General features: G+C 45.2%; 1 protein-coding gene across 4 annotated transcripts in view; it reads left to right on the top strand.

Moving 5' to 3' along the window:
- Window positions 1–14,833, top strand: part of IQCE (IQ motif containing E) — a 47,654-nt gene extending 32,821 nt beyond the window's left edge. For 3 of the 4 annotated variants that reach the window (XM_084818266.1, XM_084818267.1, XM_084818268.1), the window contains exons 16-21: window positions 341–505; window positions 1,314–1,337; window positions 3,566–3,676; window positions 6,211–6,338; window positions 8,497–8,615; window positions 14,677–14,833. In XM_084818266.1, coding sequence (XP_084674392.1) covers window positions 341–505; window positions 1,314–1,337; window positions 3,566–3,676; window positions 6,211–6,338; window positions 8,497–8,615; window positions 14,677–14,819 — 690 coding nt within the window. In that variant the 3' untranslated portion in view covers window positions 14,820–14,833. Of the gene's footprint in view, window positions 1–340; window positions 506–1,313; window positions 1,338–3,565; window positions 3,677–6,210; window positions 6,339–8,496; window positions 8,616–9,006; window positions 9,333–14,676 lie in introns of those variants that run through there. The other variant, XM_084818270.1, reaches the window with a different exon arrangement.
- Window positions 14,834–26,209: the final 11,376 nt, after the last annotated feature.

Below are 26,209 nucleotides of genomic sequence, written 5' to 3'. Positions count from 1 at the left end.
TTTCAAAATTGAGCAAATAATATCATGTATGTCCAGACAGATCGACAAAAATTATGTATAATGCAGATTTTTTTTCCTGGACAGTGGTCAAGAAATAGGTGGTCAAATGATCAGCATTCAACCCTATCCTCACCTCCCCCAGAGATTTATGGGGTTTTAAAAATGTGTGTGTGCGTGTTTGTAAGTATTAATTAATTAATTGTTTTGCAGTGCTGGCACAAGGAGGTATTCATTAATGTTGGTATCTTCTCCCCAGCTGCCACTTTGCTTTGAGGCAGTAATTCTCACTCCTCTGGACTGCTGCCTGTCCATTCATTTTTTTCCTCAATGTTCTTTTAAGGGCCAGCAGGAATTTCACTCCAGATGTCAAGAGTTGCACCCAGCTTGCGTGCTTAATTTCAGGGGTTCAAATTTGGGGTTTTCACCTCCTTGCCCTCCTGAACATCACAGAAAGGAACAAGCTGCTCGAGCCATCCAAAGACGATGGAAAGCTTATAAAACCAAGGTGAAGCTTTTTTAGTTGTGCATCGGGACATATTATGGGAGCAGAAGAGCAAAGAAAACTTAGCAGGGGATGCGGGGACAGTTGTGCAGGGCAGTGACACCCTTTGGCATCTGGCCCCTTTTGGCTCCTGAGCTTTCACCATGTAAATGTTCACATGGTTTCAAATCTATCTTTGCAACCATAGGGACTAGGAATTTGGGTGTTTCTTTTTCTGCACGTGTACAGTGCAACTGCAGACTTGCTTAATGTTCAGTGCTTTCCGTGTATGCACTAGGCACAGGGATATTGGGAACAGGCTTTAGCTTAGTGGTAGAGCATGTGGTTTGTACACAGAAGGGCCCAAGTCCTGGCATCACCACTGGAAAAGGATTTCAGATGGCAGAGCTGGGAAGTACCCTTGTCTGAGACTCTGGAGAGCCACTGCCAGTCAGCGGAGACAAAACTGAGCTGCATGGACAATGATGTAACTCCATCTGTTCAGACATAAATGTTCAGATACGGTTGAGTAATATGAATTACACTGGGGGGCAAATATGACTTGACTTTATATGCTTCATTTTGTTGCAGCTGTTAAGTTCCTAAATTTTCCTGTAAGCTCCTCTGGAAAAACTTGTTTGTAAAAATGAAATATAGATATAGATAATAACTGCAAAATATTTTGTGGGCCTCTCAAACTTTGTTTCCGAGTGCCAGGGGCATATCCCGAATCTAAGAGATGGCAGTGAGAGGCACACACAAAATATGTGAGCAAGCTTAATTCAAAAGAGTAGGAAATACTTTATTTTAATCCACTGTTCATCCATTTCAGATTAAAGGGGTTGCACTGGATAAGGTGAGTAGGTCTCACCTCCATACGTGTCAGTTCAGGGATGCTTGGTGTCTGTGTGCAGCATGTACACCTGCATGCCAGGTGGAATTCTTGGATGGCCAAAGAGGAATGCAGTTGATTTTGTTGAGGCTAATGGTGGAATACCATGTGTGTTACTCAGAAGTCAGCCCCACTGGGTTTTATGGGGTTTACGCCCAGGTAAGTGTGTATAAATGAACTTGAGCACGCTCCGGGAGAGAGCAGAGGACAGGAAGGCCTGGCATGCTATGGTCCATGGGGTCACGAAGAGTCAGACACTTCATATGTTTCAGCTGCCCCTATTTTCTGGTCCCTGTCTTTATTTTTGCCCTTTTGAAGGCAGAGAGTTTGTCTGTAAAATGTTGTTAGTGTGAGTGTCAAACTGCACCTGAGGTTAAATGCATCTTTGCATCTAACATGCATGTTGTTGTTTTTTAATGCAAATTGTATTGGGTGGGTGGGCAGTGCTGATAATTAACAAAATCAAAGCAGGCATAGGAAGGGGTTTTAACCCTTTCCTTCCCTGAAGAAAATTCCTCTTCTCTTCTAATGTGGGTTTTTGCTTTGGGAGGGTGGGGGAGGGGATCCCTCATTGGTACTTCATTTAAGGTTCATTTACCATCTGCTGTGTTTTAGTTTATGTATTTTAGTCAATCTTGATCTCATCTTTCCATTTCAGAAATTGCCCAGAGCAACTGACAATCCAAATCGGAAAACAATTTGAAAGACAAACACACACAACCACTTAATTGTATCTTTAATCGCTTTAAAAAAAAGAGAATTAAACAAAGACAGGATAGCAGATAAAGAAGTAACCAATACAAATTAACCAGGCAAATTAAATGCCTGGTGGTATAGAATTGTCTTAAGGCGCAACCCTATGCATGTTTAGACAGAAAAAAAGTCCTACACCTCCCAGCATTCCCAAGCCACCATGGGTGGCTAGGCTATGCTGGGGGTTGTAGGACTTCTTTCTGTCTAAACATTCATAGGATTGCACCTTTAAGGTGGCAAAAAGAAATCCGGGAGGGAGCCAGATGTTTCTCCTAGGGCAAGGAGTTCCACAAGCTGGGTGCAGCTATGGAGATAATCTATATACCATATATATTAACCATATATAATCATATACCATATATATTAGCATATTTTAGTTTAAAGCTCTTTCTGCCAGTCGCTAAGCTTTAGGAGAGACATTTCAACCTTTTAGAATGTGGGAAAAACTAAAGTCGGGAAACCATCAAAGGAAGGGTGGTTGGGGAAAAGGGGGCATGGCCTTCTGGGGAACCACTGAGGACCAGATTGGGACCCTAGAAGGGCTGGATTTGGTCCCTGGCCTGAGGTTCTGCACCCCTGCCTGAGGGTATCCTGGTCCTAAATGGTTTAGGTTGGAGATGGGGAACCTGTGGCCCTCCAGATGTTGTTGGACTGCAGCTTCCAACATTCCTCGTCATCGTCTTGGACTGAAAGAGGTTCAACACCCCTGAGCAGTCTTGCTAGACTGATGGGAGTTGAATCCAGCAACATCTGGAGGGCCACATGTTCCTCACCCGGGGTTTATTAGGGCTTTAAATTAATAACCACTAATAACAAGTATTTACTGTAAACAATTGTGTGTGTGCACGTAGTCTGCTGCCTGATTAATCAGGGTACATTTTTAGTTGGTTTTTAAAGAATCAATTAATCTAACCATTTAATTGATTTCAAAGTTGCAGGCCTACAACTGGTAGACAGTTTACATTGCTGCTGTTTTGAGTCAGGCAGTGTCCTGTACCGTTGTCATATTCTGTACCAGGAATGGAGACTTCCATATGATGCAATCACCAGGACACGACGCTTGATGATTTCATCAGCTGGCAAAGCCTCATGGGTAGATGAGCTCCCAAGACATTGACATAGCTTCACCAATGAAATGTTAGCTGCTAAGATACAGTTGCATTTGACAGGTTGGATCATGTGTAAATTCCCAAATTGAATTTTTATTGTGGGGTTTGCACATGGGTAGGTTTCTCTTACTGTTTCTTTTCGGCCAGAGCAGTCTTTTGAATTGTGGTTCAGCATGCTTTTTGACTGGCAGGGAAACATTTGTTGCACAGGGAAAACAGTCCTTTGCTGGAATACCATTTCTCCCTCGGGCTGTACTTTAATTTGTAGCTGCCATCTTACAAGGGAGAACACCCGTTTATTTTTCTCTTTCTCTGTGTGCGTCTTGTTAGGTGGCTGTTGTGCTCCAGGCAGCTTTCAGGGGACATTTAGCTCGGCAGAAACTATTATCAAGTAACACGCAAGGTCGAAACTCCCCCAACATACCAAGCACCGGAAACAAGGTAACCATCGAGGCAAGCAATGATAAAAGTCAATCTGCCCCTGTCTTTTCCTATGGTATGCAGGCAGTCTGCAGGGCAGAGGGGCAGAGGCCCAAATTTTAATCCTGGTTTGATACCAACAAATTCCTCCTCAATCTCTATCATGTGAGTTTGCTATGATATTGTTCCATGTTCTCCCATGTCCCCAAGAGGGAAAACCAATCTTTTACATCAGGGGGGTTGATGTAAAAGATGTAACCTCTTTCAGCCTGAGTGCCACATTGCATTTTGGAGAAGTTCTCGGTACAGGGGTGGAGGGGCATTCCAGTGGTGGGGCGAAAGGGACAGGGCCAAAAATCCCAGCACGTCCCATCTTAAAGATCTTACTGCCAGTAGGTGAGCTTTAGGAGAGGCATTTCAACCTTGTAGAATGGGGGAGAAATGTGCAAAAGCTTGATGATCCGGGGAAGGGGCATGGCCTTCTGGGGAACCCCAGAAGGTTGGCTTTGGCCCCATGGCATGAGGTTCTGCACCCCTGTTTTACAGGTTCATTTTCTTTGTGAGAACTGAGTAACATAAAAAGAGCCCTGCTGGATCAGACCGAAGTCTATTCTCCCACTATCTTGTTCTCTACCAGATGCTTCCAGCATGTCCACAAGGAGGGCATGCAGGCCTCCTCTGTTATTGCCCAGGAGCAGCTGCAACCCAGTAGCATATACCATCTCTGAACCTGCAGGACCTATATAGCCATATCATAGCATGAAGACTTTGGCATGGATCCCTAAAACTGCAAGCAGGGTTCAGGGAACAAGGCTTTTGCCCTCCCTGCCTGCTGCAGCTCCTAGTGCCCCACCAGAAGCCAATCCTGAGGGTCAGGGGGCCCTTGGACTGGGGAGGGATATGGCATGAAAGGCTGCAAGTGGTGGCAGGGACTCAGCAGAAATCATGACCCCTCGCTTACTTTAGCAGAAGTGCTGTTCTGCTTTCACTAGACACCTTGGGATCCATTGTGGTTTTTAAAATGTCTTTATATACAAATATATACAGTTTCACTTTAGGGGAACAGGCAAGCACCCAGACTGACAGTATTATGCATTCAGTGGAACCAGTTCCCCCAAAGCAAACAACATTCACTTCGAATCCCCCAAACGTTGCTTCTTGTCAACTTCCTGCAAAAACTCCGGTTTCTCTCTTCTTTGCTGGCTACGTTCTAACTCCCAAACTATTTCAATTGAGACCTCACCCAAATGGTTGGGGATGTCCAGTATGTAGTAACTACCACTTCAAAAGCCATCAGTGGCCATTTGAGCAAGCAGTTTTTAGCCATCGGTGCCCATTAAAGAAACACATATTGTCTCTAAGCTTTTGTATCTATATCTTCACTTGACACAACAGAATAGTGTTCCTGTTACAATATTACTCCTTAAAAGTTGCAGATTTATTCAATACTTCCAAACACTCCATAGAAGCTGTTGTTCCTTCTCTAATATATAGCATCTTGTTTAACGTTGATTGTATTTCTTACCAAAGGCTAATTGTTGAGGCAAAGCCTTTTTCTAGGATTGTGCAACAGGCAACTTTGCTCTTACCAGAAAGTTAAACTTGATGTGATGTTTACTTAAGTTATCTTTCAACTAGCCCAACAAAACTACCCTTGAGTCAAGGGAACAGCTATCTCATCCTAGGACAAGCTTGATAGAGGTCTGAGTTTCCCTGTGGCCTGTTTCTAATTCCTGTTATCCAGCCAGAATCTGAGAGCCACCCACATCCTGTGAGCGGAACTCCAAATTAAGAAAATAATGTTCTCTTTAGGTATTCAATTAATATTTTGAATAAATAAAATCAAAATACATTCTTTTAGTTCTCATGTTCGCTGTTACTATTGGTTGATTGGAATTTTTGGCAGGGATTGATAGCTGGGTAGAACTGGGAAAGCACTGGTAGACAGAGTTGGACAAGATCTTGGGGGAATGTGAGTATCACTGGATTACTGGCAGCTGAAGCACAGGGGAGGAAATCATTTGCAAACTGCTGCTGCTAAAGATTTCAAACCTGAATTGCCTGAATCTCTAGAATATGTGATTGGAGGTCCTAATATTTAAAATTCTGCGTACATGAGCATTTTCTACAAAACACGAACAAGCATCAAATCCCCCGCAGAGCCTGCCAAATTCTCTAAAACATTCACAATTGGGAAATTTTGAGAGCCGTAGATTCCTCTGATGTTCAGCACTTCTTGGCCAGTCCAGTGTGCTGCCTCTCAACCCAGAGGTGTCTTATCTTGAAGGTTTGAATACTTCATATTCAGCATCCTTTGTTATCTTGCAGCCACATACTGATGGTGCCATTTTTTTGTTACTTAGCAAGTTGCACAAATCCCAGATCAGCTGCAGGAATCTAGTCCTATCCACAGAGGACTACAAAAGCAGGCAGTTGCTGCTTGCTGCTGATGGCTAAGGAAGGCTCAGAACTGAGGGTGGAAATATCAGAATCTGTTAAGGTGCCAAAGAATGTATTAAAGACCCAACACCTGCTTGTTCTGATTCCCCTTCTAGAACCTGGATTTATCTCATGGGCCCAGCTCTTTGCATTTAGCTGCTGATTGCACAGCAGAAGAGGAGGCTGCGAGGCTCATCCAGTCTGTTTTCAGGGCTCACGTAACACGCACACAACTTCAGGAAAGGTGAGTCGGGAGTAGATTGTTTTCATGAGCCTCAAATTTCAGTGTTTCAGTACTAGAATAGTATCAATAGCTGTATAAAGTTTGACCGGTGTTGCAAGGGAGGGGTGGGGGAGAGTTCTGAAGGCCTGCTAACACAATCAGTAGTAATCTGGAGCCAGTTCTCCTAAGATTGCAATCCCTATGTTCACAGACAAGGAATTCCAGGCTGTTTCAGGAAAAAGACGTGGGTTTTTTTCTGACTGGATTGTTTGCAGGTTGCTGTAATTGCCTATAGAACTGTGAACTCCTCTCCCCAGAAGGGGCTGAAGGCTGCTGCTAAGATACTGATCCTCTGGGTTCAGTCCCTGGTGTCCCCAGTTAGAGACTTCAGGGAGCAGAACTCCTGCCCAACACCAGAAAGAAGACTTTGCCTCCAGCACAGGGGTGGGCCACCTGCAGCCCCCGGCCTAATTTCAAAAGGTCTTCGCAAGCAACCAGTTCAGACCTCTGGCAAGCGTGAAGGATGAAGAGAGGGAAGGGGTGGCCCCAGCCCCCACCAACATGTGACCCCTGGCAGATGACCCCAGGTGAAGTGTGGCCCTTGACAGAAAAAAAGGTCCCCTACCCCCACTCTACCCCGTGGCTCCATAGATATATGTACAGCTTTCTGAGGACACAAAACAATGGTGGGGAACCTCAGGCCTGGGGGCCAAATCTAGCCCTCCTTGAATCTTGATCCAGCCCTCTGGGGTTCCCCAGATGGCCACGCTCACTCCCCCAGCCCCACCCCCTTTCCTCCAACCACCAATAGTTCGGTGGTTTCCCAGCTTCTATACAGTTTTCTCCGCATTCTAAAAGGTTGAAATGCCTCTGCTAAGGCTTAGCTACTGTCAGTAAAAGCTGTAAGCAACAATATGGTGGTATTTGGGGCCTTGCCCCTTTGCCTTCAGCGCCCCCCCCCCCCAGCACTTCACTGACATTGAATTTGGCCCTGGGGTTGAAAGAGGTTTCCCACCCCTGACATAAGAGGTTGCCTGATTCACACCATATACCCCACTACTGTCAACTCCAACTGGCAGCAATTCTTCAAGGCCTCAGGCAGAGTAGTTTCCCAGCCTTGATGTCTGAGAACCTTTTGCTGGAGATGCAGGAGACGGAACCTGGGACTGTCTGCAAGAAAGCTTATATGCTTTTCTAATAATCTAGGACCCCTCTTTGAAGACAATAGTGTTGTTGTTTTTAACAAAAGGAGCATTTAGAAATGCAATTCTCCCTGCATCTGGAGTCAGAAATGTTCTAATTCCACAAGCTCTCTATATACGATTTGATTTTGCTGAGCATGTTGATCAGCCCTAATTGGCCTCCGTTCAAATCCCACCTCTTGTTGTGGTCTGTAGACAAACAGGTGTTTTCCCCATGTGTCCAAGTGAAAAAAGCAATAACAGCACAATAAAGATTCTGAAACCCTTTGACGATTTCAAGTGCTGTATAAACGGATAAAGTAGCAGGACAGGGTAATGGAGGCTGTCACAAATGTGATATGTACAGCTGTCTTGTGACACAGCCGTTTCTGCATGGCCTGTTCGCTATATGTGCACGGCAGAGTTGTGAGGCATCACAGTCTTCATGCCAGAGTGAGATCAGATATCCTGCAAGGTCTATACATGATAAGGCTTGAGTCCTAAGGACATAGCCCATCGTGAGCTTTCTCAAGGCGCGTGTTGCATTTAGGTGCCATTTGCACAGACATGCAGGCGAAAGGCATGCATGCAGTTTCCACGCGTAAAGATATCACAGGCAGAATTGTCATCTATTCCTGATGATTGTCTTTTCCATGTCGGAATATCTTTGCTTTTGCAGGTAAGCCATGACTTGGGTTCCTTGGACTTGATTTCTGCAGTGCAGGAAATGTATCCTCCCCCCCCCAGTTGATGTATTGCCCCACCCCTCACAGTAGCTTTAAATCCTATTAGATGGTTTCCAGGTAGAGATTAAACAAAGTGATGGATTATCAGAGCACCCGCCTGCCTACATACCCTCTTCTGATTTAGAGCTGCAGACCTCTGAGAGTTCTTATCGTAGATCTCATTCTTTATGGCTGGATCCCTCTAACGTTCAACTTCAGTTTCTGCTGGGAGGCTGTTTTACGACTCATGCCAGTTCTCCACATATTTTGCAGGCCTCTGATCTCCAACCCTGGGAGTGAGAGAGCAAGCCCAGCTGCTAACTGTGGAGAGAAGAAGCCAGTCTGGTCTATATTTAAATATTCACCTCTAGTCTTCAGTTCAGCACTTCCTGGTAATCTCTTACTTCTACAGTCTGGGCTGGTGGTCATTCATATGTGTGCACAGTCACACGATGGGTTCTGGGACAATTAATCTTCTCTAAAAGGTGAATGCTTATATATGGTAGGATCAGCCACTGTCATGTTTGGCAAGGAGTTACTACAATTCCTTGCTTGGCTTGTGGCAGATATCCATAACAAGCATGTTGAATTTGTTGTTGCTATGCACCTAAAATGTCTACGCGATGTACAAAAATTACAACAGGTCCTGCTCTCTGTCAGGGTGGACACTGAGCCCATAGAATCCCAGAGTAGTTCTGATTCTGAGGAAGAGCAGTCGCTCCTGGGAGAGGAGCGCGCTCCTCTTTCCCAGGGCCCGCAGCTGACGGAGATTCCTCCCATCAGCATTCCTAGATTAGAAAGCAGTCCAGGGAGTGATCAAGCGTGGGAAGCAGTCTTGGTGGACGCGCGACGCAGACGCAGAGAGCGGCGCCAGATGGAGGGCGCGGAAAGGAGGCGTAGTGCCCGGTTGACGCTCAAACAACGGTTGCGCCCAGAGGATCCAAGGGAAAAGGGGAGGGATTCTCCCTAGTCCTTAAGTTCAGGGGTCTGCCAGTAATTCCCTTTCAAACGGGGACCAACTGTTCCAACTTAGGGCATAGGTACTCTGCTGCTCAGATCTAGTTGCTACCTGTAGAGTTGTTAAGTTGTAAAAGAAGAATAAAGCTTTGAAAAGAATCCCTTTGTCTGTGTCTGGACTTGGCTACTGGATGAGACTGAGAGAGCCCTCCAAGGAGCCCTTGACACTCTCAGCCTTACAATCCAAAGGTAAATACATTAGGGAGGAAAGGAAATGGAGAGTAAAAGGGAAAGAAAAGTGATGGGGAGAGTCAGAATAAAAAGCTGTTTTATGATCTTTGGGAAAGGTCATCCTTTCCATCCTGGCAACATCTGAAGCACATTTGGTGGGGACTGAAAAGAGGGCCTTTTTGGTGGCTGCTCCCAGACTCTGGAATTTCTTATCAAGGGAGGCCTATCTAGTCCCAGCTCTGAAGATGGATAAACTTAACTTATCATGGCTACTCTAAATTGGTGGTGTGTTTTACCTGTGTTCTGTTTTTTCACTTCGTATTTTTATTGCTGTATTGGTCGTTAGCCACCTTGAGCACTATTGGTGGAAAGGTGGGATACGGATTTAACCAGCAAACAAATGAAGACATAAAGCAGGAAGGAAGGGACTTTTTCTCCCTCTTCCCGTGCATAATAGCTGGTGGAGGCTGCTGCTGGAGCCCCAGAGGGCAGAGGCAAGTTGGCAGCTGCACCAGTGGGAAGGGCCGTCATGTTCTCTCCCTGTGCTAAACTGCCGATGAAGACTGCGTTGGTGATCGTAGTAGCCGCTGTAGATAGTGAATCTACAATGTGCGTATCGGCATTCTCCAACCTGGTGCCCTCCAAAAGTGTTGACTGGCTGGGGGATGGCACCTGGTCGGGGAAGGCTGGTCTGTATCTGTCAGGGTGGAAACTGAGCCGATAGAACCCCAGAGCAGTTCTGATTCTGAGGAGGATCAGCAATCTGTGGGAGAGGAGCCAGCTCATCCCTCACAGGCACAGCAGCTGGCAGAGATTCCTCCTGCCGGCATTCCTGAGATAGATAGTGATCCTAGCAGTGAGAAAGTGCGGGAACGGGGCTTGCTAGACACTCGACGCAGACACAGGGAGCGACGAGCGATGGAGGGCGTGGACAGGAGGCGTAGCGCCCGTTTGGCGCGCAAGCAACGGCCGCCTCCTATGGACCCAAGGGAAAGAGGGAGGATCTCTCCCTAGCCCATAAGTTCAGGGTCTTCACGTGACTCTCCTTCAAATGGGGATCAACTGCCTACCTGGAGCATAGGCTACTCTGCTGTTCCTTGCTTAGTTGCTGGTGATTAGCATCTGAAAGAGTCATTAAGTTGTAAAAGGATTAAAGCCTTGAAAAGAATCCTTTCGTCTGTGTCTTGAGTTGGCTATTGGAGTCTACTGAAAGAGGCCACTAGGGCACTCCTGACAGCATCTGTGTGCAAGGCTTTTAATTCCATTTGCCTTTCCTCCAGTGGTGGGTGTTGACCCAGAAATTTGCAGGGGGTGGTTCTGGCTATAGGGGCCTTGTCTATGAGCCCCATCCCATGTTTTGCCATATTTACCTGCCCACAGGTGATTCATGATGATTTCATATTTGTTTGGTTATAATTCACCCTTTTCAGAGGGCTCAGGCAGGTAACAGCAGTTGTCTTTTGAAATGCTCATGAGCTTAAATAAAAATCACATTGCTTATTCCCGCTCAGCTGCAAACTAACTGGCACCTCCTCGTTTGAGCCAAGACAAGGAAGAAAGGGAGCGGGTAACCAGAATACACAAACAGGCTCCTCCCATAGATGACGGAAGTTGCAATATCCCATTTTGTGAGATTTCTACCTGCCTGTGTTTCTGTTACACAATCACTTCCAGTGGAGACGTTTTCCCCTCTTCAAATCGGTACAGCTTTTGGTGTGGCGCTTGTGGTGTCAGTGTGGGCATCGTAGCTCAGGTGTGTTTTTACAAGCCTCAGATCGGCCGTGCAAATGAGGTTCTGACTTGAAGGGGCTCAAAGCATGCCTAAGGCTAAATAGGGCCTCAGCTCTCGGCCTTTCAGTGGAGTGACCGCTTCATTGATTTTTCAATTGTTATAACTTTTATATGTCGACAGCCGCTTCATCACATCGATTTTTTTTTTTAACACAGGCCACAGAGTAGGTATCAATTACTGTTTACTTCACAGGGTTGTTGTGAAGGTTAATGACCATCATTATTTAACTGCTTAACTGTTCTAGGTGAAACCAGCAGTCCAAAATGCAATTCAAACTTATCAAGCAAAGGGGTCAGCCCATGGGGCCAGGGGAAGGAAATAGCTGCAGTGTCCATTGCATTGATGCTATTTATTACCTGAACTGGAGTTGAACTGATCATACAGAAATGGATGGCTTTCCCTATTAGTATTCCTTGATGGCTGTCTTCCATTCTGACTTAGAGTAAGTTTATATCTTGGACTAAGCACAGGAGAAACTCTTGTCTGTATTTAGAAACTCTAGTTTGGAGGATTGGGGAAGAGCCCTGTGCTTGCACGCTCGCTCACTCCCTTACACTCCATGTGTGTTTTATTGCATTACCTTATGGTTAGATGAGATCATACTTTACTGTGTTTGGCCGCAATGCCCATCTATGGTTTGATCAAGCCCGGAAGTAATGCAATAAGTTGTCTGTTTGACGAGGGAAGGGAAGTGGGGAGCATACTAGCATAGGGCTCCCTGTTTGGAGGATTGTCAGAATGCACTTCCCTCCTCTTTCTCTCTCACTGTGTATGTGTAAATAAACGCTAGAAACCCTGAATGTTGGCGTTTACCAGTAATCATTACCATTTTGGGAGGCCAGTGGTAAATGTCAGATATTTCTGGTTTGGTGGTTCTTGAACCAGTTCAGTGGTTCTTGAGATTTACCAGTAAATGGCAGATATTTCTGACATTTGCTGGTTAATCTTAAGAACCACCAGATGAGGCTTTTGATGATGGTTTCCATCTTTTACTGGCAAATGATGCCATTTTCTAAGGCAGAAGCCTATGATAATTCCAGTACATTTCCTTTGCCCCACTGCTGGGCAGAAGTCATTAAATGCAAATCATGTCCCTGATTTGACAGTGTGTATTAACATGGTACAGGTGTGTGTGTGTGTGTGTATAATCCTAATAATTGGCCTCAGAAGAAAACGTATTTGGCCTGGATAAAAGGGAATGTTGTTTGTTTTAGGGGTATCTTAACCTACATGCCAGGGGACAGTGAATTCATATAACTGATAGGAAGTTCAGATGAATGAGGCTCAGAAAAAGTTGGGGGTTGTAATTGTTTTTTAATTGCTTAGAGCCTAAACTTAATAGAAATATATACTGGGAGACAAATTGTGTTGTGTTTATCTCCATCAAAACATAATTAGAAAGTCTCAGAAGGTCCTGAAACTAAAATATACCAGGTGGGGGTGTGGTAGGGGGTTACAAAAGCACAAAAGTGCAACGAAGTGATCAGGCTAATAATTGGTTGTGTCTAGTTCCAGAGACAGAACTTGACCTTTTTTTAGATCTAAGCAATTTGTTTTGTGAGCTGGACCTCTTAATTATTCTGTCTTCTCCAAGGGAATTTTCTTTGTTTGCCTCTATCCTTAGCACAATTAGTCCGTACATCATCCCATTCAAAATTGTTCTCCCCCCCCCCCCAACACACACACACTCATTCTGTCTCACCCCAGTAGCCCATAAGGTTACATATGCCGATATAGTCTTTAACTTCTCTGACTTGTATCACTTAAAAAAAAAATCCAAATGAGTGCAAGATTTGGCTACAGTTCTCGAATAGTTTCTCAAAATATTACCTAGTTTATACAGGGCACTTTACATAATAACGTAAGAAGAGCCCTGCTGGATAAGAGGGAAGGGCTATAGCTCAGAGGGTAGAGCACAAGCTTAAGATGCAGAAGGTCCCAGCTTCGATCCCCGGCATCTCCAGGTGGGGCTGGAAAAAACCCTGCCTGAAACCCTGGAGAGCCATTGCTGCCCGTCAGCGTCAACAGTTCTGGGTTAGATGGATCAAGGCTCTGACTCGGTATAAAGTGGCTTCCTATGTTCCTGTCTGTCTTTCCATCAGACCCAAGATTCATCTAGTCCAGCATCCTGTTTCCCACAGTGGCCAGCCAGATACCGCACGGGGAAGCCCACAAGTCAGGCATGAAAGTAACAATCCCCTCTTATTCTTTGTACACAGTGTCTGATACTCAAAGGTAGACTGCCTCTGGTCATGGAGATTCCATATAACCATCATGGCCATTAGTCCTTGTTGAACATCTCTTCCATGGATTTGTTCAGTCCTCTATTAAAACCATCTAAGGTAGAGGCCATCATCCCATGCAGCAGGTAATTCCAGAAATTAATTTACAAGCTTGAAAGAGCTCAAGCCAGTTCAGCCTGATTATCTTTGCAGCTGTGCGAGGTACCAAAACGTTCTAAGAGGCTGACAACAAAGCAGCCTTCACTTTGAGTGATGGTGTACCCCATGATGTCTTACAACATTTTAGAGGGTTCCCAGGACACAACTCTTGGCTTGCAGGCAGCTACATACCATCCAGAGACTGCAGCCCAACCTTCTCTGTGCTGTTGCAAAGGATCCTGAGATGTACCTCTCAGATCATGTGATGATCCAGCCCTTTGGACCATGGCCTTTCAGAGGTCAATGCAGTCAAAAGCCAGAATATTCGGTAATTTTGCACGTTTCCTGATCCATGAATATTTGTTTGTTTGTTTGTCATATTTTTATTCTGCTTTTCAGACAAATATTGTGTCTCAAAGTAACTCATGCCATTAAAAAAAAAATGAGACACAGGCCCTTGCCCCAGGTTTACAAACTAAAAATACAAAAATAAAGATAAAGCATACAAGAGAAGGGGAGGAGAGAGACAAGGTAGAGAAGGAAAATCAGATTGACAATGCCAGAAAGAAGTGGTGAATTAACAGGAATTTATATCTCTTTGGGGCCAGGTTAGTCTTCCCTTGCTGATGGTATTCTTGCTGGGATAGAGGCGGTGCAACTTCCTGGTTCTGGCCAATGACTGGAACCCATAATATAAAAGCTTTTGTGTGACTGTTCCAGTGAACATGACTTTATTTTTAGTGTTGTTTTTCCTTTTTCATTTTTAGGACTGATCATAAATGTTGCTGTATATGTTGAGCGAGTACTTCAGTGCAAAATGTTGCTTACACCGTGCGCTACCATTTGAGAAGGATTCATAATATTAAAATCAGTCTTGCGTGGCCAGTAGTGATGGTTTAATACCTGTCTTTCATTTGCTCAGAACGGGAGATGCCATGTTGCAGTAAAACCAAAAAGGGGGCAGTCAGATTTATATGCGACTGCAGGCCATTCTGGAAACCTAATGGCCCCAAGAACATTATTCTTCCCAGAAAGATTTGTGCTTCTGCCCATTTTGTATCAACTCTCCTGTTTCCTTTGTTCTTCTTTTAGCCACATCCTCCCAGACTCAGCTGCAGTCCTCTGCCTCACCTCCTGCAGATGAGGCTCACTCGGATGACTCGGATGATATCATCATGGTGTTGACATCACCGGTGAAGAAAATATCGTCTTTGGAGTTCAGTGGCCATCTGTAGCACTCTACCATGCGCTCCTAGCTTTTTGAAAAAAATACATCTTGGCTTTGCTTGGCCAGGTGAAGCTGTCCAGTGATGACGCAGGGCTTAGTTCTCCATGAAGGAGATAGCTAAAGGTGGTTAAGGCTGCATTTGCTCAGTGGTTTTGATGGGGATTAGAGGGGGCATCCATTGTAGATCCATTTCCCCACAGTTCACGTGCACTGGGAAATTCTACCCTTTCTGCTCCCTGACAGCTGCAGATAGAGAGAGGTACCGCCTTTTTTTTTTTAGGTATCTCTTCTTTCCACAGTTTAGATACTGCGTGCTCAACACTAATGGCACAAGACACAGCCATGCCAGTTCACCTGGTCAGTGAAGCTGCACAGCATGAGGTATAGAAGTGGGAGTGGGGGGACCACCAAACCAGCAGCTGTGTTGAGTTCTCCCCTCTGAGGATATGTTGCGTTAGATGCTTTGGAGAGGAAGGACTCGGCAAAAGGCTGGTTTTTTGATCTGCATTCCTGTGTTACTTGTAACATGTAGCTGTGCCTTAAAACAGCCAGGTCTGTGGAACCACTGTGCTGGCACAAAATACAGAAATACAGCGAGCTTTACTTTATTTGAGCCAAAAGCAACCAGAGCCAAATGCTTCAAAGACTCCAAACCACAATGATATCTCCTGGAAGAGGGAGACAATTTGCTGAAACTATAGATGATAAAGGAGTTAGGAGTCACATCTGGCTGTTGGCTTTTGCTAAGTAATACCAAATCAACAGAACAAGGCTTTAACTTCTTTATCTTCTGGCTCTCGTCAGACTGTCTCTCTCCCTCACTGGAGACATTCCTTTATCTCTAAACCATTGTTGTATTAACAACCATAGTCAACTGGCATAGACCATCTCTTTACCTTTTTTTTTTTTAATCATTTTTTTAAAATCACACTTACTTTACCATTCATAAGAGTTAAGTGAACCTTTAAAGCTTGCTTTGAGCTTGCATTCCGACCAGTAACTTTGTGTGATCACCTTAGGGCACAATACTATGCATATTTAGAGAAAAAGTTCTACAACTCCCAGCATGCCCCAGCCAGCTGTGCTGGGAACTGGAGGGCTTTTTTCTATCTTAAATGCATTTCTATCTTAACACTGTGCCCTTGGGAACATAAGAAGCTCCCATATATCAGGTCAGACTATTTGTCCATCTTCTCTAGTGTTTTGTATTTGGACTGGCAGCAGCTTTCTAGGATCTGAGGCAGAGGGGCGTCTTTCCTGTTACCTGATCCTTTTAACTGGAGATGGCAGGGATTGAACCCGGGCCCTTCTGCTTGCAAAGCCTCTGCTCTGCCACTAAGCTCTAGTTCATTTTACCACCGCGGCCACTCAAGATAAGCTTTGGAATCCAAATTATTATTTTTTTGTACGAAGGATACAGCACCCTCCTCTGTCATTATTTGTGACTAGACCAATCATCCAGATTGACTGATGGTATTAAGGAGCCATAGCAATTGCTCATCTTCTTTCCTGACCTTATGAAGCATAAGGTGGAGGGGCTCCCCTTCACCAGTGATCATCCTACTGATTGCACTTTTACTACTTTGCAACCAAACAACATTTACAATTGAGAAGAAATGCCTGTGATCACCATCCTGCCCTGCCGGCAAGTCCCAGAAATGCTGAGGATGCTCCCTACTGTAAATAAAAAAGTTTCAATGATAAGATCAGGCCCAATACGTCCTCAGTGGGAAGCAAACAGGAGTTGTTGCAAGATTACAGAAATGTCACACCAGGGCAAACTGGAAGCGATATCATTATCAGCTGAACTAATGGGCGGCACTGGCTATGCTGCCTATGTCCTGAAACAACATTTCGGAAACCAGCATTAGGGAGGGCATGAGTGGATCCAAGGGGAGAGTCTCTTCTCCCAGTTGCCATGCAACTTCTGTTTACTAGCTCTGCTTTACTGGGGCACCCAGAGGCTCCCCATTACCTCTTGAGGTGAGGTGGGGAGAGAAATGGGGGGGACTGTTTACCAGCTCTTAGAGCAAAGCATACATGTTCTACAAAACCTCTTGATAGAATTCTTCCCAGAATGTACATCCTGTAGAAAACTTAACACACCAAGAAAAGAAGCTCTAGATAAACTCTCTCCCTGATGTACTAGGTTTCTGCATGTGGGGAATCTCTGTAATGGTGTTTTTTGAAATGGTAGCATTCAAGCATGCAAGACCCCATTCTTCACTTGCAGTTTAAAGTGATACCGCCCAGGTTCTCCACTATGTATTTCGCTGAATGTGAAGGTCAGATATGAAAGAAAGCTTCCTGAAAAATTTCCTCAAGAGACAGATTTTGAAATGGTTGTTTACTTTCCAGAGTGAGCATGAAATAATAATATAAGGAACATATATGTAGGTTCGTCTTTACAAGTAAAACAGAGCCAAGATTTTAGCACACCTATTTTAGCACACCTTAATTAAATTTAGTAAGTACAACTGGGCACAAATCTGTTGCACAAGGCACTGGTTGGCTGCTCCTAGTGTAAATTATTCCTCAGAAAGAACCAGCATCTTATTTTGGGGATGGACGTATGTAGGATAGTAAAATATACAATCCATTGAGGTCCAAATAACAGGCATCCCCTATGTACAAGTCCATCTTTTAGGGCTAAGAGAAAGCTACCTTTGGGATAAGCTTACTTTTAGTAATTGTAAACATCATTGCCAACAATGTTTGCAATTAAAATATTTCCAAGCACTGTGGTGTTTTATACGGTATGTATTGTGTACTGTAATGCTGTTATGCGGGGAGTGTGGCTGCAAAGCCACTGCCCAATAACTACATTCTTCTCGTGGGGTGGGGAAGCATGTGAATTGTCACTGATGTCATACAAAATGTGATTCTGATATGAGCACAACAGACACTTGTAAATGCTCAAATGAGACTTAAGAAAAAAGAACCTAATTAACGGCACCATCCTATGCATGTTTACTCAGAAGTAAATCCCACTGTGTTCATTGAGGTTTACTCCTACTGTGTGTGCTTAGGACTGCAGCCTGAGTTTGATTAATTTAGAACAAAACCAGTTACAGTACAGTTGGCAGTGCAGGTGGTGTGGAGTGGGGCTTGAATGCACAAGCCAGCACATACTCTCCCCTTCTAGGTGTGAGGTACACAGCTCAGAAACTGTCTTCCTAAGGCTCTTGCCTTTTTGGAGTTGGGAAAGCAGAGACACCTGCATGTCCACACAGTTTGCCAGGAGCTGCTGCACATAATTATGCCCCCGGAAAAGTCGCAGCTCAGGCCTGCCCTGGAGGTAATGCTGTGTTCTGAGCAGGGTGGCACCAGTTGGCTCTGCATCTTGGATCTATGTTGCCCCACACAATGATGAAACAAAGAACCATCCCCTCGATAACAAGAGGCCTACCAAGTCAGACCAAACAGCCATCTATTCCGGAATCCTGCTTCCCAACCAGATGCTCTGGGAAGCCCACAGGTAGGGTTCCCCCACTACTGCTTCCAAGCAACTGGTATTCAGTTGCATACACTGCCTCTAAATGTGGAGGTTCCATATCGCCCCCATGACTCATGTCCACAGAAGTTGGCTCTTTGTATGCAGGCTTGTCCGCTAGAGTTTTGTAGCGCTTAGCAAAGAGGAGAGGAAAGACTCATCTGCTTTATTGGCTGGAGCCGCTCAGCCTTCATAAGATATCATTTCATACAAAGTCAAGGAAACCCATTGGCTCTTTCAATGACAAGGGTTGCGGGAAAGAAACACATTGGCTTTTTGTGGCAAGGATGACCGTTTGAATCTTCCGTAAGCATAAAGCTCTGTTCCTTGGAAGATACTGCTTGTTGTTCAGCTTCCAGTGAGTCCCCTGACCCCCACCCCACCCCGCCACCATCCTTAACATAAAAGAAAGAAATTGGCTCCTCCACTTATGCTGAATGCTTGTTAAGTCAGGGTCAGAGTCTGTTCTTTATCTGACACTTACTGTCATTCATGCCAGTACTTGCAGCCAAGAAAGATGGCTACAGCACAGAGCAGATGAGTTTTGCTTAATCCCATCAGTGGAAATGCTGTCTGTAGCGTTTCCAGGGGCAGCTGCTGGGAGCTGTCCAGAGCAAAGGCAATCAGCAAAGAGAGGTTTACACACGATCGGGTAAATTAATTCCGGCTGCTGTTGCAGTCACATGATTATCATTGTCAGGGACAGAAGGTGGCTCTGGTGTGTCTTCTGTACAGCTCTATATGCAGTTAGGTACTATCAACGCAGGGAAAGATACTGGCATGCAGAAGTTCTGTACTGACATGGGAGTGGGGGGATTGGAGGCTATAATTAAAGCTCAAGAAGTATCTCTGCAGATGACAGTGAGTCGTCAGACTTCGATAGATAACTTGGAGGATGTACAAGGGCCAAGACAGGAGTGAAATGTTTCCCAGACTCTCTTCCTAAGGGAGCTACTAGTATGAGTAATTTGAAGGAACTACATCTTTTGCACAACAGCGAGCAGTAATAGAGAGCCAATAACAAAGCACCTATGAGCAAGATGCAAGGAAGAGAGGTTTGCATTTCTGTAGGACCATGAATTGCTTTCAGTTTGGTTAATCTGTTGGGATTTGGTGCTCACTGAATAGCTTGTTGCAAGGGGTGGGTGAGTATAGACCCCAAAGGTTCCTGGTTCTAGCCCAAGAAATTTCCTCACAGCATAATAAGCTGCATGGGTCAAAAGCTAAACCTCCAACCCCTGGAATCTAGATGAAACAATCCATATCCATTCCCTTTGAATGCCTATCTTGCTTTCCTGACAGAATCTGGTTCAATATCCTGGAGACAGAGGTTATAATTGTGCTAAATTCCTCCAGAGGTGATTCGGTGGCTGCTGCTTTTACTGGTCTGTTTTTCTTCATTTTTTTTTTTTAAACCTCTGAATTTAGATGACTCCTTGTTTAATTAACTTACGGTATTTTGTTTTGTTTAGTGTAAGCCACTAAGGATATTTTAATAGAAAATAGGTGTACAAATGTTTTACATGAATAAAATTAAAAACTCAACACTTTTGAGTTTCAGCCCTCATTCTTTTATAATATTTTTTTCTGTTAAGGAGTTAGTTGTTAAGAGGGAAAACTCCAAGTAGATTATGGAGATAGGCCCTTAAATCCTATGAGTCTGGGATATCTCTCCACCAGAGAGATTTCTGTGAACCTCCCACAGAGCTTCGTCTCTTGGGCGGTATAGAAATAGAATGAATGAATAAATCTTCCTTTAATGACAGATTGGTATCCAATGTTAGCCCTACCTCAAGTAGACCCACTGAAATGAATGTGACTTCAGTTAGTTGTGATGAGCTTAAGTCCCATCATTTCAATGGGACTACTCTAGGGAGGACTAACATGGGATACTACCCACATGCTAGAAGGTGTAATTGCCTCAGCTTTGCAACTGCATGGATGCATATTGAAACCACTCTGTACAATGACTTGGGCCTCTAAAGTGCTTTAGGTAAATCTTATGGACATCTTTGGGATTGTTAAATCCTGGGTTAAGGTAGGAGATGCCCTAGGTCCATACCTCGTTGTGTGGTAAGTAACAATCACATCCAGGCAAGGGGAGAGAAGGTGGAAGAGAGGGCTGTATTTTTTTCAACTGCCTGTGTGTGGACAGGTGGGTCAGCCCGTTCATTTTTTTGAGGACTTATCTAGAAGAGTGGTCTTTTATGTTTATGTGCTTGCTATTTTAATTCTGTTTTCCTAAACAAATATTGATTTTGTTAAGCAGTTGCTTGATTTGCCCCAAGAGATAATTCAGCTACAATGTTGTGCATGCTTATTTCTGGAAAAAAGATGCAGGGAAGTCAGGAGATGAAGCAGCAACAGCTGAGGAAACCTTGGATATGAATGTGAAGATAAATAGTAAAAAAAAGCTTGCTCTCTCTCAAGAAAACATTTCAGAGGAATTTTGGTGAGAAGAATCTTGCGAGTAGCCTTTACAGCCCTAGTGTGTCTCATTCAGCTGGGGAATAATGTGACAAAGAAACCTTTGTTGGTGTAGAGAGCCAAGAGCCATTTCATGCAGGTTTGTACAGCCGAAGGTTAGCAGCCTTTGAATTTGCTAGTGGAGTAGAAGAGGGTGCCAAGAGCAGTGCTGACGGACATCTGGTACATCAACCTCTTTCTGACTTCCTGTTGTCTACTCCCCCAACACAGCAAAGGTCATAGACTGACCTTCTGGCATTTGTCATAAGTAGGGGGGGAAATTGCATGCAATTTTTTTTGTTTAATCCAGCTGCCCCCCCCCCCTCCATCTCTGAGACCTCAGTTCCACATCACAGACTGCTGGATACTTCGATATAACATAAACTAAATTTCTGGTATCCTAATTAAAAGCAGGCATTGGTATCCAGGTGTCTGAAAGTTTCCATCATGTGAGGTGCTCCTATAGATTCATTGCTCCCTTCAGTAACAAGAGCTACATTCAACAAGCAGAAGGATGAGCATGAACATTTTTGTGATGGACAAAATGTTAGAAAATAATGAGTGGTTACACCAGCAAATACATGTTTGCAGTGACAGTGCAATGTTATGCATCCAGGTGTTGCCATGTAGTAGTCACATGCATCTCAACCTGCTCCTCTAATGCTGGAGTATGTGGGTGTAATGATGCCTTTGGCTGGGTACATGTGCATAGGAGTCCTACAGTAGGCACATGAGCATATGGCATCATCTTGAATGTGCTATTTACCCACTTGCTGCAACAGCACATTTTTTGATGATCCAAGTCGATGAGAAGCTGCCACTAGCAGGGAAAGCAACAAGGTAATGATTCATCTAAGAGAGAGAGGCACACCCACGCCTCTGCCATGGAATGCATGCCTGTAATGAGCAAAAAGAGCCATATTGAAAGTGTTTGCCTCAACCGTTGCCACTGGAGGTACAGGATGAGATGTACCAGTGAGCACTTTGTAGGTTAGCAATTCATGGATGTCCAAATTTCCCAACACTTCTATGGTGTCCTAAGTAGGAAGTCGTTTCACCCTACTTCATGGTAGGTGGACTGCTCTTGACTCTAACATGCAGGATATTTATTTATTTATTAAATGTATTAATCGCCCATCTGGCTGGTCACCCAGCCACTCTGGGCGATGTACAACACACCATAAAACAATTTAAAACAATAAAATTCTACCATAATTTTTTTTTAAAAATACCCTAACCCACCCCAAATGCCTGCCTGAACAACCACGTTTTTAATGCACGACGGAAGCTCATTAAAGAGGGGGCATGACGGAGTTCCCTAGGGAGGGAGTTCCACAGAGTGGGGGCCACCACAGAAAAGGCCCTCTCCCTTGTCCCCACCAGTCTAGCTGTCCTGGCTGGTGGGACAGAGAGAAGGCCATCCGAGGCTGATCTTGTTAAGCGGCCTGTCCGGTGTTGCTGGAGGCGCTCCTTAAGATAGGCTGGGCTGGCACCATATAGGGTTTTAAAGGTCAAAACCAACACCTTGAATTTGGCCCGGAAAACAACTGGTAACCAGTGCAACTCCTTCAGCACTGGAGTGATGTGGTCTCGCCGGCGGCTGCCTTTAATCAGGTGAGCCGCCGCGTTCTGTACCAGCTGCAGCTTCCGAACCGTCTTCAAGGGTAACCCCACATAGAGCGCATTACAGTAGTCTAAACGAGAGGAGACCAGGGCATGTACTACCGATGGGAGCAGATGGTCGGGAAGGAAGGGGCGCAGCCGCCGTATCAGATGGAGTTGATACAGCGCTGTCCGGCTCACAGCTGACACCTGAGCCTCCATGGACAGCTGGGAGTCCAAAATGACCCCCAGGCTGCAGACCTGGTCTTTCAAGGGTAGCCGTACCCCATTCAACACCAGGTCAACATCCCCCAGCCTCCTCTTGTCTCCCACCAAAAGTACCTCGGTCTTGTCAGGGTTCAGCTTATTCCTCTTCATCCAGCCACTCACCGTCTCCAGACATTTGGACAGGGATTCTACGGCCAACCTTGGTGAAGATTTGAATGAGAGGTAGAGCTGCGTGTCATCCACATATTGATGACACTGCACCCCAAACCTCCTGATGATAGCCCCCAGCGGCTTCACATAGATGTTAAATAGCATCGGGGAGAGGATGGAACCCTGTGGCACCCCACAAGTAAGTGGCCACGGGTCCGAAACCTCCTCTCCCAGTGCTACCCTCTGGTACCTGCCGGAGAGGAAGGGCCGGAACCACCGCAATACAGTGTCTCCAATGCCCAACCCCTCCAGGCGGTCCAGGAGGATACCGTGGTCAACGGTATCAAAAGCCGCTGAGAGGTCGAGAACAAGGAAGGAGCATTCACCCCTATCCAGAGCCCTCCTCATATCATCCACCAAGGCGACCAAGGCCGTTTCTGTCCCATGCCCAGGCCTGAAGCCCGACTGAAATGGGTCTAGATAATCAGTTTCTTCCAAGTGTGCCTTCAACTGCACCGCCACCACCCGCTCAATCACCTTGCCCAAAAATGGCAGATTTGAGACTGGGCGAAAGTTGTTCAGAACTTGAGGATCCAAGGAGGGCTTCTTTAAGAGCGGTCTTATCACTGCCTCCTTGAGGGCTGATGGCATCACTCCCTCCTCAAGGGAGGCGTTCACCACTGCCTTGATCCCCTCACCCAGTCTCTCTCTGCAGCTCATAATGAGCCAAGATGGGCAAGGATCAAGTAAGCAGGTGGTCGGCCTTACAGATGAAAGCACCTTGTCCACTTCATCAGGAGGAAGAAGCTGGAACCGATCCCACAAAACCAGTTTGCCACAGGCCGCCTCTTGCTCACTAACAGTATCCACAGTGTGCAGAGTAACACACCTAATCTGATCAATTTTATCTGCAAAGTGCCTTGACAAAGCCCCACAGGAGGCCTTAGAATGCTCCAGTGGTTCCGGAGCCACAGGACCGACCAGGCAGGATGGAACGGTCCTTATATGCCTTGCACAGGCATTGGTTTAAGACTAGAATACCCAGTTATCCTCTCTTAGCAGACAGATGCAGACATAAGAGGGGTTTTTTAAGTGGAGCACCTCCTTCAACGCGTCTTCTCTGTATTTCCATTTCTAAGTCTTTCTGGTAGGTTCAGGACAGAATTCACTGTCACAAGATAATCGCGATGGAACTTACCTTTGATGGCTTTAAAGGGGAATTAGACAAATTTATGGAAGAGACAGGCTTATCCATGGCTATTGGTGATGATAGCTAAATTGATCATCTGTGTTTAGAGGCAATACAGCACTGAAATACTAGTTGTGGGAGAGGAGGACAACAGCACGCATCGCATCTGCTTAGCCTTGGGGGAAGCAGGATGCTAGATGAGAGCTGCTTTTGGTCCACCAGGGCTCTTATGTGAGATGTGGACAAATTCATGGAGAAGGCTATCAATGGCTACTAGTCCTGATAGCTATACACTACCTCCAGTAACACAGGCAGTATGCTCCCCAAGTTTGCTGGGGAACTTGGGTGGAGGGTGCTGTTGCACTCGTGTCCTACTTGTGGGTTTCCTGTGGGCAGCTGGTTGGCCACTGTGTGAACAGAATGCTGGACTAGATGGATCTTTGATCTGTTCAAGTGTGGCTTTTATATTCTTATGAGATAAATATTTACAATGGAGCCAATGAGATTTTTATTCTTTTCCTCTTCCATTGTATATACATAAGCATATTCTAATCCATGCCGCCGCTGCCACCTACCCCACAAGATTGCTACTTAACAAGGCTGACTCAAGGCCTTTTTTTATCCTGTGTCAGTTGGTTACCATTTTTAGTTCTTAAACGAAATCAACAGAAGGTGTGGGTGGAGGAGGGTGGCAGTAGCAGTCATGTGGGAAGCACCTTTAAAATTATAGAGTGGAAGACATAATCGAGTCATAATTGGTATGGGACTGCTCACCATCTGCTTTCGTGTAAGCAACATTTCCTAAATACGATCAAGTTGATCCAAGATATTAGACTCCCTTCCCCCTACCATATCTGGGTACCTGCTTCTTGCCACATGGTTAGACTGGGCCTTTTATTAAAGCGAACTTGCAAATGCTCACCTGAGAGTGGGATTGTGCATAGAGCAGCTCTCTGTTTCCAAACTCATTCTTGACTCTTCCAAGTTTGCTCAGCATAGTTGTATAGTCCCCTTCACTTAGTGTGAGGTATGTTTATTTAATATTATGACATTTTTATGACACCCACTAACACAAGTTCTCAGGGCAGCTTGCAATAAAAGAGAACTGATACCAAGGTCATCTCCAAAGGCCGTTCTCCAGAGGTCCCCACTAAACGGGGTGAGGCAGGTGGCTTCTGGGAAGACAGTCTTCTCAGTGGAGGTGCCTCAGCTCACCTGGCACCAACGCTCTTCAATGCCAGCAGAAGACCTTTTAATTTTCCCAGGCTTTTTATTCAAAGCCTTTTAATGATCTATAGATCTTGTGACATTTTTAGCATTTAAGAAGACCTGTGAAATTTCTGGTGCTGCTGTTTTATTATATTTGTTTTAACTTCTGCTGCTGCATTTAGGATATTATCGGTCTGTGGTTTTCCCGTTGATTTATCGGTTCTCTTTAATTGTAAGCTGCTCTGAGAACATTGGTTTCTGGATATGCAAATAGGTCTGAGATGAGAGCAGAAATCAGCAAACACTCCTGCTGTTAGAAAAGCACCGATGGCTCCCTAAAGCAGCTGGCAAAAGCAGTGATTATTTCCTTGTGCAGTTCCTAGCGGGGAGGGGAGGGGGGAGGGTTGCAGGATTTTAAGGCAGAATTAAGTTCATATTCATTGCATCAGTGATGCTATCTAGCCATCTCATCCGGCAGAGGATGAGATGGCTAGATAGCATCACTGATGCAATGAATATGAACTTGAGCACGCTCCGGGAGAGAGCGCAGGACAGGAAGGCCTGGCGTGCTATGGTCCATGGGGTCACGAAGAGTCGGACACGACTGAACAAAGGCAGAATTACCATCCCCATCCACTCAGCTTTCCAGTGATACCTCTGCCCCTCCAACTTGCAAAGAGGTTCAGAAGGAGGACAGCCTTTCAGAGGTGTGGGGGACAAAGATAGAAGAGGCTGGATTTTTGCTGCCACTTATCCTCAGGTTGGGCCAATGCACTGAAGTATCACATTGCTCTACATAAGAACATAACAGAAGAACATAACAGAAGAACATAAGAGCCCTGCTGGATCAGACCAAGGGTCCACCTAGTCCAGCATTCTGTTCACACGGGGGCCAACCAGCTGTCGACCAGGAAACCACAAGTAGGACATGAGTGCAACAGCACCCTCCCACCCATGTTCCCCAGCAACTGGTGCACATAGGCTCACTGCCTCCAGTACTGGAGGTAGCACATAGACATCAAGACTAGAGGCTATTGATAAGCTCCTCCTCCATGAATTT

This window comes from Heloderma suspectum, chromosome 12, assembly GCF_057233095.1.
Source record: "Heloderma suspectum isolate Gila_16-S chromosome 12, 16-S_ref, whole genome shotgun sequence".
Lineage (NCBI taxonomy): Eukaryota > Metazoa > Chordata > Lepidosauria > Squamata > Helodermatidae > Heloderma > Heloderma suspectum.
The sequence above is the reverse complement of the archived record's forward strand: the minus strand, read 5'-3'. Positions and strand labels throughout refer to the sequence as shown.